We start from the raw sequence: 18,214 nt of genomic DNA on the forward strand, positions 1-18,214 counted from the left end.
GGAAGTTCTTTCTTTCATTTTTAAAAGATTGTTAAGGGGGTACTTCCCTAGGGGTACAGAGCCTAAGAATCCGCCTTGCAATGCAGGGGAGGCAGGTTTGATCCCTGTTTGGGGAACTAAGATCCCACATGTTGGGAAGCAACTATGCCTGTGTGCTGTAACTACTGAAGCCCATGCAAGGCAACTAGAAAGTCCTTGTGCTGTAGTGAAAAATCCACATGATGTAATGATCTCCCCTGCCGCCACTGTGATCCAATGCTGCCAAATCAGTAAATCAGTCAATAAATAAATATTTTTAAAAAGATTATTATGCCAGATATCGAATATCTTTTTCTTTCAGCACTTTAAATATGTCATCTCACTGCTTTCTGACTTCCTTGGTTTGTAATGAGAAATTGGCTGTTAATCTTTTTTTTCTTTAAACTTTTTATTTTCTATAGATATAGCTGATTAACCATGTTCTGATAATTTTAGGTGAACAGAGAAGGGATTTGGCCTTATATATACATGTATCCATTTTCCCCCAAACTTCCCTGTCATCCAGGCTGCCACATAACATTGAGCAGAGTCCCATGTGCTATAAAGTAGGTCCTTGTTGGTTATCCATTTTAAATATAGCAGTGTGTACATGTCCATTCCAAACTCTCAAACTATCCCTTCCCCTCATATGTCCCACCGGTTACCATAAGTTCATTCTCTAAGTCTGTGAGTCTCTTTCTGCTTTGTAAGTTCATTTGTATCATCTCTTTCTAGATTCCACATGTAAGGGATGTCATATGATATTTCTCCTTCTCTGTCAGACTTACTTCAGTCAGTATGACAATCCCTAGGTATGTCCATCTATGTTGCTGCAAGTGGCATTATTTCATTCTTTCCAATGGCTGAGTAATATTCCATTGGGCTTCTCTGGTGGCTCAGTATAAGGAATCTGCCTGCCAATGCAGGAGACATGGGTCAGGATCTGGGTCAGGAAGATCCTGGGTCCTGGGTCAGGATCCTCGATCCTGGGTCAGGAAGATCCTCTGAAGGAGGAAATGGCAACCCACTCCAGTATTCTTGCCTGGGAAACCCCAGGGACAGAGGAGCCTGGCGGGCTACAAGATTCAGACATTACTTAGCAACTAAAACAACAATATTCCATTATATATATGCATACCTTCTTTAGCATTCCTCTTTCGACGGACATTTAGGTTGCTTCTGTGTCTTGGCTATTGTAAACAGTGCTGCAGTGAATATTGGGGTGCATGTGTCCTTTAGGATCATGTTTTTCTCTGGATATATGCCCAGGAGTGGGACTGCAGGGTCATATGGTAGATCTTAGTTTTTAAAGGAACTTGCATACTATTCTCCATAGTGGCTGTACCAATTTACAATCCCACCAACAGTGTAGAAAGGTTCTCATCTATCCACGTCCTCTCCAGCATTTATTGTGAATTTTTTGCTGATAGCCATTCTCACTGGTGTGAGGTGATATCTCATTGTAGTTTTGATTTGCATTTCTCTAATAATTAGCAATGCTGAACATCTATTCATGTGAGAAACTGGCTATTAATCTTCTTGAGGATCTAAGTGAAAAATCACTTCTCCCTTGGTACTTTCAAGATTCTCTGTCTTTCTTGGTATGGATCTCTGTGTTTATTTTACTTAGTTTGATGAACTTCTTAGATGTGTAAATTCATGTCTTCCATCAAATTTTGGAAGGTTTTGGCCATCATTTCTTTTGTTCTGCCTTCTCTCTCTCTCGTGCTGTGACTCTCAATTATTTGCATACTGGTGTATTTGATATTGTCCCTTAGGTCTCTTGGTTCTGTCCATTTTCTTCATTCTTGTTTTTTAATTCTGTTTCTCTGACAGGATAATTGTAATTGACTCATATTCATGTTCACTATTTATTTCTTCTGTCAGCATAAATGTGTTTTTGAATCCCTCTAGTAAATTGTTTTTCATTAATGTATCTTTCAGACCAAGAATTTCTATTTTTTATATCTTTTTTCCTCAAGAGGAATGTGTTCTACTTTTTCCAGCTTTATTGATATAATTGACAGATAATGTTGTGTAAGTTTAAGGTGTACAACATGATTATTTGATATACACACATATATTATGAAATATCACAATAAGGTTAACACATCCTCTACCATTTTGCTGTTATTTCTATTTCTTTACTGATATTCTGTTTCATCAGACATTGTTTACCTTGTTTCCTTTAGTTTTTTGGACATGATTTGCTTTAGCTTTTTGAACATACTTTAGGTAGCTGATTTAAAATACTTTTCTTGTATGTCCATTGATTGTCTGGGCTTCTTCAGGTATAGTTTTTATTAATTTCCTTTTTTTCCCTGTGAATAGGCCATACTGTCTTATTCCTTCATCTATCTCATAATTTTTTATTGTTGAAAATTGCACATTTTGAGTATTATAATGTGATAACTCTTGAAATCAGATTCTTCTTTCCCATTGTGTTTCTGCACGTTGCAAGTTATAGGCTTTGCTTACTGAACTTCCTAAACTATTTTTGTAAAGACTGTATTCTTCATCATATGTGGACACTGAAATCTGTTTCACTAGCTTAGCAGACATCTAATGATATGAGAGTGATTTCCTTAAACACGTGGAGGCAAAACAAAAAAATGTCTTTCAGTCTTTGTAGATTGGCCCTGTTTTGGTACAGTCCTGTAACACAGTCAGTCTGTTTACAACTCTGCCTTAGCTTTCACTTCCTGCTAGAACTGAGCATAGATATTAGAGGTGAAAGCTTATAAAACTACCAAGTCTATTCTGGGCATGCATCCTATTATGGGGATACAAAGCTTTTGTTTCCCAAAGTTAAGTCTCTCCTCAAGCTTTTGCTCCCACACTTTTGACACATCTATTATGTACCACAATAGCAATGTTTTGACCTAAGCAGCAGTGGCTTGTTCATTTGTCTTTTAATGTTTTTGAGGAACATGCTGTGTGAACAGCTGCTTTCCTGCCCTGAATGACTTCTGAGTTAGACAAAACTAAGGCAAGCCTCTGTGTCATTTGTTAGGGAATCCACAGACAGGTCAAAACAAACAATTTCTTGAGAACAAGGTCTGCTGTGCTTTCTTTGGAAGAGACATGCTAAGTCAGACATGACTTAGTGACTGAACAACAAAATGATACTAGACTGATAAGAATAATTTGGCATTTTGGTACCTAAATCTCTCCCTTCCTCTACCTCCTAACCTCAAAAAAGTGATCAAACCCTTCTCTGTATCCATGATACAACACAGATTTTCCCTACTGGGAATACATTTGGTTATATGCTTGTTTTCATCACAAGACTGCAAACACCTTGAGAGTAAAGGTTTTTTCTTCTTTATTCAATCAGTGAAAATTTACCACATGTGTACTCTGCATGTATTTTCTAAAAGGAACATACAAACATGAGTAAGACAACACCTCCATTCCCAAGGAACTTACAGTTTATGGGAGGGACAGGGCAATTACAAGATAGGATAACAGAGATGCACCAAAGAAAAAAAGAGCAGCATAAAACTCAAACTGGGAAGTCAGGAAAGCTTCCTGGAAATAATAATTTTTGAGCTGTTTGGAATAGAGAAAACACTGCATTTACTTGAAGATCATAAAAAGAACTTCAGACCCAAACTTTTCTAGGTACAATTGCGGACCACAGAGCCACAGCCAGGCACATTAATAAGTTGGAAGGTTCAGACCAAATGCATTATTTCTGAATCTGGAAGTTTTGGTGGAGTCAACATATCTTTGAGGGTTTTTTTTTTTTTCCCAGCTGAAAGTCATTGTTTAAGGAGCACTCATTGGAATATACTAATCACTGATTCTTCATTCAGAGTTTACCTGTATGTCCTTAAAAATGTCACCCAAAGAGTCTAAAGACCATATTTCAACATTTCTACCATGAGCCACATTCTGTTCAGCTGTACTCAATTTTCAGGACAATGATCAAACAAAAAGTGGTGTCAGTAAGGATATGTCAATATGACATTGGCACCAAGGCATTAGCACACGTTTTCATTTTGAGTTGTAGTAAAATATACATAAAATATACTTTTTTACCATTTTTAAATGCACAGTTCAGTACTGTTAAGTTCATTCACACTGTTGTATGACCAACCTTCAGAATTCTTTTCATCTTGTAAAACTGAAACTCTTAATTATAAACAGCTCCCATTCCCCCTTCCCCAAGTCCCTACAACCTAGATATCAGGAAGCAATCAAGATAGACTCACTATGGTTCCCATTTTGTCAGGGAATAATATGCATCCTGAATTGAAATTCAATCCACAGGGAATCGGCAACAAAATAGGAAACCTGTAGGCATTTCCTTGGAATAACCTTCAGGAAATCATTTCACCTCTCTAGGGCAGGTATTCTTTAGTAGCCAAAGGAAGGTAATGATTGAATGGTATCTAAGGTCCCCTTGCTTTTGATGTAATGATTGAATGGTATCTAAGGTCCCCTTGGTTTTGATATTATATAATATTAGCATACTATTACACTTGTTCATCTCATTCTTGCTAAAAATTAAATAGAACCAACTTAAATCAAGATCTGATATTACCATAATCATGTCAAGTTTATTCTTTCTAAAATATTTCAGTGCATATTATTAAAGCTTTCAGATATAATGGCCCCCACAAGCACTTCACAGCATCTTCAGAAATCTGACTACAAACCATCCTACATCTCAATTGACTTAATTCAGCACCAACTCTGATGATCACAAATGATACCCAGTGAGATTTAAATGCATCTTTAATATTTTACATCATGGAAGAGCAGTGCTAGAAGTGAGTGAGGTGATTTAATCCAATGCACTCACATCAGAATAAAGAAATAGGTCTAGAGGCTCACTGTTTTGCCTGTGGTCAGGGAGATTTAGTTCAAAGGACTAAAAGATGTTTAAAAGCCAGATTTCCTTACTTCCTATCCAGTGTTTCTACTCCATGTTTCAAGTGTATGCGGCCCAGTCTTATATAACCTGACTAGATCTGATATATAGAGTGCCTGTTAAACTATGGACAGAGGTTCGTGACGCTGTACAGGAGACAGGGATCAAGACCTTCCCCATGGAAAAGAAACGTAAAAAAGCAAAATGGCTGTCAAATAGCTGTGAAAAGGAGAGAAGAAAAAAGCAAACGAGAAAAGGAAAGATATAAGCATCTGAATGCAGAGTTCAAAACAATAGCAAGGAGATAAGAAAGCCTTCCTCAGCGATCAATGCAAAGAAATAGAGAGCAACAACAGAATGTGAAGGACTAGAGAGCTCTTCAAGAAAATTAGAGACATCAAGGGAACATTTCATGCAAAGATGGGCTCGATAAAGGACAGAAATACTATGGACCTAACAGAAGCAGAAGATATTAAGAAGAGGTGGCAAGAATACTCAGAACTGTACAAAAAAGATCTTCATGACCCAGATAATCACGATGGTGTGATCACTCACCTAGAGCCAGACATCCTAGAATGTGAAGTCAAGTGGGCCTTAGCAAGCATCACTACAAACAAAGCTAGTGGAGGTGATGGAATTCCAGTTGAGCTGTTTCAAATCCTGAAAGATGATGCTGTGAAAGTGCTGCACTCAATATGCCAGCACATTTGGAAAACTCAGCAGTGGCCACGGGACTGGAAAAGGTCAGTTTTCATTCCAATCCCAAAGAAAGGCAATGCCAAAGAATGCTCAAACTACTGCACAATTGCACTCACCTCACATGCTAGTAAAGTAATGCTAAAAATTCTCCAAGCTAGGCTTCAACAATACATGAACCGTGAACCTCTAGATGTTCAAGCTGGTTTTAGAAAAGGCAGAGGAACCAGAGATCAAATTGCCAACATCCGCTGGATCATGGAAAAGCAAGAGAGTTCCAGAAAAACATCTATTTCTGCTTCATTGACTATGCCAAAGCCTTTGACTGTGTGGATCACAATAAACTGTGGAAAATTCTAAGAGATGGGAATACCAGACCACCCGACCTTCCTCTTGAGAAACCTATATGCAGGTCAGGAAGCAACAGTTAGAACTGGACATGGAACAACACACTGGTTCCAAATAGGAAAAGGAGTATGTCAAGGCTGTATATTGTCACCCTGCTTATTTAACTTACATGCAGAATACATCATGAGAAACGCTGGGCTGGAGGAAGCACAAGCTGGAATCAAGATTGCAGAGAGAAATATCAATAACCTCAGATATGCAGATGACACCACCCTTATGGCAGAAAGTGAAGAGGAGCTAATAAGCCTCTTGATGAATGTGAAAGTGGAGAATGAACAAGTTGGCTTAAAGCTCAACATTCCGAAAACTAAGATCATGGCATCTGGTCCCATCACTTCATGGGAAATAGATGGGGAAACAGTGGAAACAGTGTCAGACTTTATCTTTTTGGGGTCCAAAATCACTGCAGATGTTGACTGCAGCCATGAAATTAAGATGCTTACTCCTTGGAAGGAAAGTTATGACTAACCTAGATAGCATATTCAAAAGCAGAGACATTACTTTGCTAACAAAGGTCCGTCTAGACAAGGCTATGGTTTTTCCAGTGGTCATGTAGGAATGTGAGAGTTGGGCTATAAAGAAGGCTGAGCGCCGAAGAATTGATGCTTTTGAACTGTGGTGTTGGAGAAGACTCTTGAGGGTCCCTTGGACTGCAAGGAGATCCAACCAGTTCATTCTAAAGGAAATCAGTCTTGGGTGTTATTTGGAAGGACTGATGCTAAAGCTGAAACTCCAATACTTTGGCCACCTCATGCGAAGAGTTGACTCATTGGAAAAGACTCTGATGCTGGGAGGGATTGGGGGCAGGAAGAGAAGGGGACGACAGAGGATGAGATGGCTGGATGGCATCACTGACTTGATGGACAGAAGTTTAGGTGAACTCCAGGAGTTGGTAATGGACAGGGAGGCCTGGTGTGCTGCAATTCATGGGGTCGCGAGGAGTCGGACACAACTGACTGACTGAAGTGAACTGAATCTCTCTGGGTAACTGTTTCAAATTAGTTAGTATCAAAAGGGAATTCAGCTCAGTGCAGTTTTAATTTCATGGCTGCAATCATCATCTGTAGTGATTTTGGAGCCCAGAAAAAAAAGTCAGCCACTGTTTCCCCATCTATTTGCCATGAAGCGATGGGACCATATGCCATGATCTTAGTTTTCTGAATGTTGAGCTTTAAGCCAACTTTTTCACTCTCCTCTTCCACATTCATCAAGAAGGTTTTAGTTCTTCACTTTCTGCCATAAGGGTGGTGTCATCTGCATATCTGAGGTTATTGATATTTCTCTCTGCAATCCTAATTCCAGCTTGTGCTTCCTCCAGCCCAGCGTTTCTCATGATGTGCTCTGCATATAAGTTAAAGAAGCAGGGTGACAATATACAGCCTTGACGTACTCCTTTTCCTATTTGGAACCAGTGTGTTGTTCCATGTCCAGTTCTAACTGTTGCTTCCTGACCTGCATATAGGTTTCTCAAGAGGAAGATCAGGTGGTTTGGTATTCCCATCTCTTTTAGAATTTTCCACAGTTTATTGTGATCCACAAAGTCAAAGGCTTTGGCATAGTCAATAAAGCAGAAGTAGATGTTTTTCTGGAACTCTCTTGCTTTTTCCATGACCCAGCAGATGTTGGCAATTTGATCTCTGGTTCCTCTGCCTTTTCTAAACCAGCTTGAACATCTGGAAGTTCACAGTTCACGTATTGCTGAAGTCTGGCTTGGAGAATTTTTAGCATTACTTTACTAGCATGTGAGGTGAGTGCAATTGTGCAGTAGTTTGAGCATTCTTTGGCATTGCCTTTCTTTGGGATTGGAATGAAAACTGACCTTTTCCAGTCCTGTGGCCACTGCTGAGTTTTCCAAATTTGCTGGCATATTGAGTGCAGCACTTTCATAGCATCATCTTTTAGGTTTTGAAACAGCTCAACTGGAATTCCATCATCTCCACTAGCTTTGTTCGTAGTGATGCTTGCTAAGGCCCACCTGACTTCACATTCCAGGATGTCTGGCTCCAGGTGAGTGTGAGTGATCGCACCTTCATGATTATCTGCGTCATGATCTTTTTTATATAGTTCCTCTATGTATTCTTGCCACCTCTTCTTAATATCTTCTGCTTCTGTTAGGTCCATACCATTTCTATCTTTTATCGAGCCCATCTTTGCATGAATTGTTCCCTTGGTATCTCTAATTTTCTTGAAGAGATCTCTAGTCTTTCCCATTCTGTTATCTAGTCACAATATTTACTGACTAGGACAAAATGTAACAAACCATTGAAACAGTCATTCATTTACATATCTTGATTGTTGTGACTAATCTAGAGGGTGACAGCATTAATAAAGGATAATGAATAGAATCCTGGAAGAACTTATTTAAATTGAGAAATGCCTAAGTAAATTGGCCTACCAAATTTACTGCCATTAGGATAATAGTATATTTAATTATAATTTCAAAATGGAATATCCTAATATTATACTTCTAGCGTAGTGTTTTCAATTCACCCTTCTTTAGATGTTAACCAAAAACTCAGAATTTAGATTGTAAAAGTTTATTGATATGATCAAAAAGCAAACAGCCAGACATTTGGTTATCTCAGCCACTACAATGTATAATTTTGAATAGTATTTTAAAATGCATAACAAATAATATTTAAATCAATACTAGAAAAGTAAATTTAAGAATCTACTTAAGGCACTTCAGATGAAATCTACTTTCAACATTTCCACAAAAGTAACACTATTCTAATTATAGTAAATCTGCCCTCTACAGAGTTTAGCCAGAACACAACTTATCTCCTTAAAGAAGAATGTGCTCTTAAGAGAGACACAAAAAATACAAAGAACTGTCATTCTTCAATGCTCATTGCAAATTATCTGGAGCTATAGGTTACATGGCAGTAATATTCCCCTGGTTAGTCTGTACACATCAGGGCATATTCATACAAGTCTCATAAGAATCACAGCGTAAATTTATTTGGCCTGAGACAAGTACAAAAACAGCAGATAAGGAATCTAGAATCAAGCAAGTTACAGTGGAGTAACAAAAATGGGCTTCAGTAGAGAGTAAATATCACCTCACCCACCAAATCTACTTAAAAAAAAAAAACACCAAAAAGCCCCACATAGAACATTTCTTCTTAGGCAACTATATTCATCTCTTCTTCAAACGTCTATTATGTAAGATTTCTAGACCATGAGGGAAAGTTATTAGATGGTAAATAGTAGCAGGCAGTCACAACATTATCTTAATGTAATACTTCTAAGATTTCTTAAAAATTTTTCACAATTGGAATTTGTATATTTCTATAATAGTGGCATTTCCAGATACTCTCTACAGTCATGGAGGAGATTATAGCTGTATCTACTGATAACCATCAACTTTTATTCTTCACAGAAATTTGGTTAGCACATATGCTTATTTTCACTGACAGAGAAAAGATCAAATTCAAATAGAACTTCAAATTATTACTTTGTTTCTCCACATAAAGTGAGAAGACTAAGGTTAAAATAATAGCAACAAAACAGAACAGTTTACAAGAAAAATTTACTTTCTATTCATAAGCAACAACAATGTTTCATTTTATTTTCCCAGTCTAAGGGAGTCCTTTTCCTAAATACAAGGGTTAATAAAATATGTTGTCACTGTAATACAGAAATTGATTTAACCAGATAAATCCATTTTTTTCTCTTAGGTACAAATGAAATAAGTGATCATCTCTGAGTTGCAGAAACATTTTGGTCCATTCTAAATTTACACTGACTTTAATACTAAGCTACATTTTTATTAGAGAGTGGCCCATCTTAAATAAATTAGGTAAACAGAATGAGCCTGAAATCATTCCAAATATAGGCAGCTAACACCACACTCATGAAGAAATCATAATCTTGTATTTAGGAATACTTCTTAATGTCTACAGCTACCAAGAAACATAGTCTGCACAGAATTTCAGGAGGGAAGATGGAGGACTGGCTTGTGATCTTTTTCTAAAGTCTAGATGTGAACTCTGAAGAATGGTGTTCCATTTTCAGAAGACACATAGCATATATGATTTATCTGCTCAAAAGGAAAGGTGTGTGAAGTATACACATCCATGCAACAATGGAAAAGCTAAGAATGGATTCCTGACGCTGTTATCAGTAACAGGCATATGCAAGAACACCTGGTCACCAGTCCCAACTACCTTTGGATAAGATTAAAAAACCACATGGCCAAAAGTTAAGCAACACAGTTTTGAACCTTGTTCTAATTAAAATGTAGTAGTTTTAAATTTTTTATAAAATTCCACTAAATTAAATGTTCCAGAGAGTTTACTGGGAAGGGAAGGTTAAGAGAAGAATTGTATCCAAATACTTTATGAAAATTGCTTGTTAAGGCACTATACATCTTCTTTGGTTAAATGATCAACTATTTTAATCACATGGAAAAAAAAGAGGTAATCCAAAATACATAAATTGCATTCTTCTTTTCATACACATATTTTTCATTTTTCAATTTCCATTACTCCAGTGTCTACATATCTCCGGAATCCTTTTTAACTCATCAGAAAGCTGAAACAAAAATATATACCAGTCTATTAATACCTGAAAGAAAAACAATCTTTACCTCTAATAAATATCTTGATTTTATCATATCAGATCAAAGAACATCTGGGTACATGTATAATAAACTTTGAGTACCAATAACAAAAAGTAAGAGACACTGAGATGCTGAGGTAGTCTTAGGAGAAAAGGAAGTAGAAATAAACTCAAATTAAAATATCTCCTGAAGAGATACCAATTAATAACTGAATCAACCACAGCGATCAAATAAGTAATAGAAGTACCAGAAAGATTACCCTTGCATCCCAGTTAGTATTCTATAGGGAATAAATTATTTTAAAATACATATAGACAGAAGAATGAAAGTATAGAGCTGGAGTATTATTAGTCAAGGATCAAAGTTCTAGTAGGTTTAAATCTTCAGAATTAAACAAGTTTGCAAGAAATGCAAAAGGAGATTAATTTAAGTTGTTCAGTGATTAAACTACATTTAGAAATGTTACAATATAATGAACTGGCCAGGGAGTTATTCAAAATTATCTATTAAAAACTTATGTTGAAAATACGAAAAATGAATTTGTGTCTCAAAAATACCACTTGATATACTTTACGTTAGTGTTCATGGTCCTTTTAAAACAGGACAAGGTTGTATTAAAGCTAGAATTGTAGTAAATGGCACTCAGATTATAAAACTAACTCATGATATTGCCTGTTATGTACAGGTACATTTCTTTTGGCTATTAACAGAATAAAATCAAGAAGTTATAACTAGGAGAATAATTTCTTCTCTGAGCTTTAGAGATCACTAAGAATATTTCAAGTCAATTAGACCTTCTTAAACACTCTTATTCTACAGTCTACAAATTGGATTCAATTCAAATGTTCTGTTTATTCTACCTAAACAGCCTGAAAAGTAGAGTGAAAAGTTTTGGAAAAAACATTAAAAAAATAATTTGTCCTCAAAAAGATATAAAGTATGCAAATATGGAACTGTGCGAGGGTATAAAATGTTCTAATCATTATGTGTTTGATAGATTTCTAGGTTAAATTAAGTGATGTCAGAATAGTCCTGAATGATTTTCCTGAGAAATCACATAGTTTTATTCACTATATCATAATTACTATAATTTCTATATGCAACATAACTCAATTAAAGCCTATCTCTATGTCAGAAGCTAGAGTAATCTGGAGGTAAAGTAAAAAAAATTATAAAGCACATCAACTCTAATCATTGAAAGCATAGGTAATCACTATACAAATGAAAAATAATACCTATATGGATATCCGTGATACTTAGATCTGAAAATAGAGAGCATCCAACTGAAGAATAATACAACAAGTCCAATACCAGCCACACACATTACTGCAGAAAAATAAAAGGAGAGTAAAATGAGCATGTTAAACATAGTAAAGAGTAAGAACATAAATTTTAGGCTACACTACTAAGAGTAAAATGCAAGGGCTATATCTACTGGTAAATCTAAACTACAACAAATTTCATTCCCATTTTTATATCTTCAGGAGTCTGCCTTCACCTTTAATTTGCTCTATTACACTATAATGGAGCAGACTCTTGGAGGGCACAAACAAAACCTTGTGCACACCAGGAGCCAGGAGAAAGCAGTGAGACCATAAGAGACTGAATCAGACTTGCCTGTGAGTGTCCAGGAGTCTCCAGTGGCGGCACAGTTGACAGTTTGGCCTCAAACAACAGTAAGGAAACACAGCCCCACCCATCAACAGAAAACTTGATTAAAGATTTACTGGCCCCATCCATCAGAACAAGACACAGTTTCCCCCACAGTCAGTCTCTCCCATCAGGAAGCTTCGGGAAGCCTCTTATCCTTATTCATTGGAGGACAGACAAAATGAAAACCACAATCCAGAAAACTAACCAAACTCATCACATGGACCACAGCCTTGTCTAACTCAATGAAACTATTAGCCATGCTGAGTAGGGCCAACCAAGATGGACAGGTCATGGTGGAGAGTTCTGACAAAATGTGGTCCACTGAAGAAGGAAATGACAAACCACTTCAGTATTCTTGCCTTGAGAACCTCATAGACAGTATGAAAAGACAAAAAGATTATGACACTGAAAGATGAACTCCCCAGGTTGGTAGGTGCCCAATATGCTACTGGAGAAGAGTGGAGGAATAACGCCAGAAACAATGAAGAGATAAAGCAAACACAACTCCAGTTGTGGATGTGACTGGTGATGGAAGTAAAGTCCAATGCTGTAAAGAACAATATTGCATAGAAACCTGGAATGTTAGGTCCATGAATCAAGGCAAATTGGAAGTGGATGATGCCACTTCCAACAGGAGATGCCAAGAGTGAACAGCAACATTTTAGGAATAAGTGAACTAAAATGGACCGGAAAGGGCAAATTTAATTCAGATGACCATTACATCTACTACTATGGGTACAAGAATCCCTTATAAGAAATGGAGTAGCCCTCATAGTCAACAAAGAAGTCTGAAATGCAGTACTTGTGTGCAATCTCAAAAATGAAAGAATGATCTCTGTTCATGTCCAAGGCAAACCATTCAGTATCATAGTAATCCAAGTCTATGCCCCAAACACTAGTGCTGAAGAAGCTAAAGTTGAACAGTTCTATGAGGATCTACAAGACCTTCTAGAACTAATACCAAAAAAGATGCCCTTTTCATCATAGGGGACTGGAATGCAAACGTAGGAAGTCAAGAAACACCTGGTGTAACAGGCAAGTTTGGCCTTGGAGTACAAAATGAAGCAAGGCAAAGGCTAAAAGAGTTCTGCCAAGGGAACACACTGGTCATAGCAAACACCCTCTTCCAACAACAGAAAAGAAAACTCTACACATGGACATTACCAGATGGTCAATAACAAAATCAGACTGACTATATTCTTTGCAGCCAAAGATGGAGAAGCTCTATAAAGTCAGCAAAAAGAAGACTGGGGGCGGACTGTGGCTCAGATCATGAACTCCTTATTGCCAAATTCAGACTTAAACTGAAGAAAGTAGGGGAAACCACTAGACCATCCAGGTATGATGTAAGTCAAATCCCTTACAATTTATACAGTGGAAGTAAGAAACAGATTCAAGGGATAAGATCTGATAGATAGAGTGCCTGAAGAACTATGGACAGAGGTTCATGACATTGTACAGGAGGCAGTGATCAAGACCATCCCCAAGAAAAACAAATGTAAAAAGGCAAAATGATTGTCTGAGGAGGCCCTTACAAATAGCTGAGAAAAGAAGAGAAGCTAAAGGAAAAGGAGAAAAGGAAAGATATACCCATCTGAATGCAGAGTTCCAAATAGCAAAGAGAGATTAAGAAAGCCTTCCTCAGCAATCAATGCAAAGAAATAGAGGAAACAGAATGGGAAAGACTAGAGATCTCTTCAAGAAAATTAGAGCTGCCAAGGGAACATTTCATGTAAAGATGGGCACAATAATGGACAGAAACCTTATGGACCTAACAGAAGCAGAAGATAATAAGAGGTGGCAAGAATACACAGAAGAACATCCAGTTCCATCACTTCATGGCAAATAGATGGGGAAACAATGGAAACAGTGACAGGCCTTTATTTTCTTGGGCTCCAAAATCACTGCAGATTGTGACTGCAGCCAAGAAATTAAAAGACACTTGCTCCTTGAAGAAAAGCTATGACCAACCTAGCTGCACATTAAAACAGAGTCATTACTTTGCCGACAAAGGTCCATCTAGTCAAAGGTATGATTTTCCCACTAGTCATGTATGGATGTGAGAGTTGGACTATAAAGAAAGTTGAGTGCCAAAGAATTGATGCTTCTGAACTGTGGTGTTGGAGGACTCTTGAGAGTCCCTTGGAATGCAAGATCCAACCAGTCAATCCTAAAGGAAATCAGTCATGAATATTCATTGGAAGGACTAAGGTGGAAGCTCCAATACCTTGCCCACGTGATGTGAAGAACTGACTCACTGGAAAAGACCCTGATGCTGGGAAAGATTGATGGGAGGAGGAGAAGGGGATGACAGAAGATGAGATGGCTGGATGGCATCACAGACTCAATGGACATGAATTTGAGCAAGTTCTGGGAGATGGTGATGGACGGGGAAGGCTGGTGTGCTGCAGTCCATGGAGTAGCAGAGGGTCGGACATGACTGAGCAACTGTACTGAACTGAACACTATAATATTTACACACTTGTGTAATTTAATTGTGTGAAATAATGAATTCCATTAAACATCACCACAGAATTTAGTGTTAGAAACAGTTTTACAACTAACAAGAAAATAACTCACTCTTTTAAAACAATTTGTTTTTTAATCAAAGGATAATTGCTTTAATATAACTCACTTTTTAAACTTCTTTTAAGTCCTTATTATGTATGGCCTTATTGTATTATTGATAAATATTGACTTAAAGACATCTGGTAATATCATTCTGACAGCCTTAGTTGAAAGTACTTTATTCATCAACACTGCTTGTATGAGGAAATCCTTCAACACAGATTCCCTATTTGAATTATGAGGGGATAAAACCCCTGACTCCTAGCCCTAAATTCATAGCTCTCTCCATTAATCCCACATGCTCTGGTTCAGCACAGCAGTTACCAACCTTAGCCCTAGATGATGACCCTACAATGCTCAAGTATGATTCCCATAACATGAGGATTTTTAAATCCCTAGACTAAGACTGGCTAAGAAGCAGAGAGGTAGGTGTGGAAAAGCATGGAAGCTTCAGGGAAACATATTTATTGGACAATACTAAAGACAATTTTTAGTTTTGGTATATTTAGAGAATAATCCATTTTCCCTTTACAATTCTCACACAATATGATTAGGGGCCAAAAATTTAAATCTTAAACAATTTTTTAATGAGTATTAACACATGCTCTTTGTAGAAGTCTTTTTTTCTTCTTAATCAAATGCACATATACATGTATATATAGCTTCACCCAGAATATATATTTGTATTCTAATTTTTTCACATATCTAAAAGTGCTTAGGAAAGTTCTTGATATATAATAAGTGCTAAAGAAATATTTATTAGTAATATTTGTGATCATCTCATTAGATTAGAATCTTATAAATAGATCAAATTGTGACTAACTTAATATATGTCACCAAAATGTTTTACAACTTAAATTCATCCCAGCATTGCAGTAGCACCCAGATGGCCTTTCTCCAAAAATGAATAGTGAAATAGGCATTTTTTCAAAAGTCATGAATTAAAGGATGTATATTGACTGGATAAAAAATTGCTGCATTAGCTCTATTTTTCTAATATGTAAAACTTCATTTCAATGCAACAGAAAAATTATCTTCCAAATTTAAAATCTAATATCATCTTTTTTTCTAGAAGGAAAAAGTAGATAGATTTATTAACCTAGGTTAATTTTGATGACATTTAACTCTTTAACCATAAAAGAAGAACTCAAACTGATTTCATGTTAAGCAAAGTACATTGTTAGCATTTTTTGTGACAAATATTAGCATATGAAAATTCTAATATATAAAAAGTCCATGCAAACCAATGGGAAAAGGAGTAACATTCTAATACATAAATGGCAAAAGACAAAAAGGTATTTTAGACAAAGGAAAACAAAACAGCTAATAAACATCTAAGAAAATATTCAACTACAGTAATAAACAAAGAAGTACAAAATAATATAACATCTCCCCTTTATCTGATAAGCAAATACACACTTGCATACATATTTTAAATAAAGTTCTCTAATGTTGATAAAAAGTTACAGTGAAAACAAGCATTCTGAAATGTCACTGGTAGGAATCTAAACTATTAAACATTTGGGTAAAGAATTTGGTATCATCAGCTTAAAACATCAAGATAAATGAAAACACTCATACACAGGACCACACAGTCACACTACTTTAAGGAATTAATATGAAAAGAGGATAAAGTTTAATATATACCATAATAGTCACTAAATAACTATTCATTATAATGAAAGGAAAAAACTAAATGTTTAACAAAACCAGAATGGTTAAATAAATAGCATAAACAGTAAATTAAAAATTATGTGTGGGAAAATATTAGTGAAATATTTTAACTCCAATTAAAAAAGGGGGTATTAAGATTCAAAATATTATACATACAGTTGAAAAGATGTTTTTAGAAATAGAAGAAACTTGTATTACAATGCTAAAATTATTAGCTTTTTAATGGTGGAATAATGGGTAACTCTATCTCCAAATGTTTCATTCTCTTATTTCCTCCAACACTTTCTACAATGAGCACATATTACTTTTATAATAGTGAAGTAAAATAATATAACTAAGAGGAGAAGTGATTAAGAGGACATTGCTTTTTTCTGTATAAAGGCAGAACTGCTACATCTTGGCATATGATATGACTTACTCTTTCGCTTTCCAATATCCATGTCAGATGTAGCAGCTTCACATAAAAGCACCATCCCTAAGGTAACCCCACCATCTTAGAAAAATCATTTAAGGAAAAATTCACAGAGAGAAATAACACAAACTTTAATATTCCTAAAGTAATACAGAATGAATAAATATATAAACCTTCAATTATAAAAACTAAGTAATTTAAAAAATTGTATTTGGGTAGAACTGATTTACAATGTTGTGGTAGTTTCAGGTATGCAGCAAAGTGAATCTGTTATACATATATCCACTCTTTTTCAGATTCTTTTTTCACATATAGGCCACTACAGGGCATTGAGTAGAGCTCTTTGTGCTATACAGTGAAAGTGAAAGTCCCTCAGTCACATCTGCTTCTTTGTGACCCCGTGGACTGTATAGTCCATGGAATTCTCCAGGCCAAAATATTGGAGTGGGTAGCCTTTCCCTTCTCCAGGGGATCTTCTCAACCCAGAAATCAAACCCAGGTCTCCTTTTATTACAGACAGATTATTTACCAGGTGAGCCACCAGGGAAGCCCATACAGTGCTATACAGTAGGTCCCTATTATCTATTTTATATATAGTAGTGTGTATATGTCAATCTCAATCTTCCAATTTATCCTCCCCATAACCAAGTAATCATGTGCCTATATAGTATGACAATTATTTACTATGAAAATATAATAAAAAATTAAGGTTAGAAAATTACTTCATTTGTACAAATAAAAACTGATATTTTAAACAAATGTCCCAATATAACTTATAGATAAAACATGAATTTTTCTCTAAAATTGTACTTTGAAATAAACTTCTGAAACATTCTTCCAATTATTGAGTCAATTTTGTATACATTAAAATAAATTAAGTAGCCATTTTGAATATTTCAACTACTTGCCAAAAAAGAACACATTTGAAATGTACATGATTTACAGAGAACATCAACTAACTTTTATTTGAAAAATAACTTAACAAATATTTTCTAGAATTTCAACAATTAACCTCAAAGCACAAATTACTACTAAACTACTTAAATTGTCCTATTTTAATAAAAAAAGAAAATCCTATGAGCCATGACTTCACTTTTATTCACCTTAATATAGAAGCTACATAAATACAAAATAGATGTACTCTTGCAAATAGATAGTACATGGCTTGGTTGAACAGTAAAATAAGAAAAATCAAATTCTGAAACAAAATAGAATGTGTTCAAGTAGAAAAGACAGATTTACCCTGCAGTTTGGTGAATACAAAGATTAATTTAAAATGCTCATATTAATTATTCATATACACATGCACATTGTATGCTATCTCATGTAGGTAAAAATAAGC

General features: G+C 35.9%; 1 protein-coding gene across 1 annotated transcript in view; it reads right to left on the minus strand.

The window, feature by feature from the left end:
- Positions 1–8,522: 8,522 nt before the first annotated feature.
- MAGT1 (magnesium transporter 1) overlaps positions 8,523–18,214 on the minus strand; it is a 47,975-nt gene continuing 38,283 nt past the window's right edge. Inside the window, exons 8-10 of the mRNA XM_070291871.1 lie at positions 16,879–16,953; positions 11,801–11,891; positions 8,523–10,537 (exon numbers count right to left, since the gene is read on the minus strand). Coding sequence (XP_070147972.1) covers positions 10,522–10,537; positions 11,801–11,891; positions 16,879–16,953 — 182 coding nt within the window. The 3' untranslated portion in view covers positions 8,523–10,521. The remainder of the gene's footprint in view (positions 10,538–11,800; positions 11,892–16,878; positions 16,954–18,214) is intronic.

This window comes from Ovis canadensis, chromosome X (assembly GCF_042477335.2).
Source record: "Ovis canadensis isolate MfBH-ARS-UI-01 breed Bighorn chromosome X, ARS-UI_OviCan_v2, whole genome shotgun sequence".
Classification (NCBI taxonomy): Eukaryota; Metazoa; Chordata; class Mammalia; order Artiodactyla; family Bovidae; genus Ovis; species Ovis canadensis.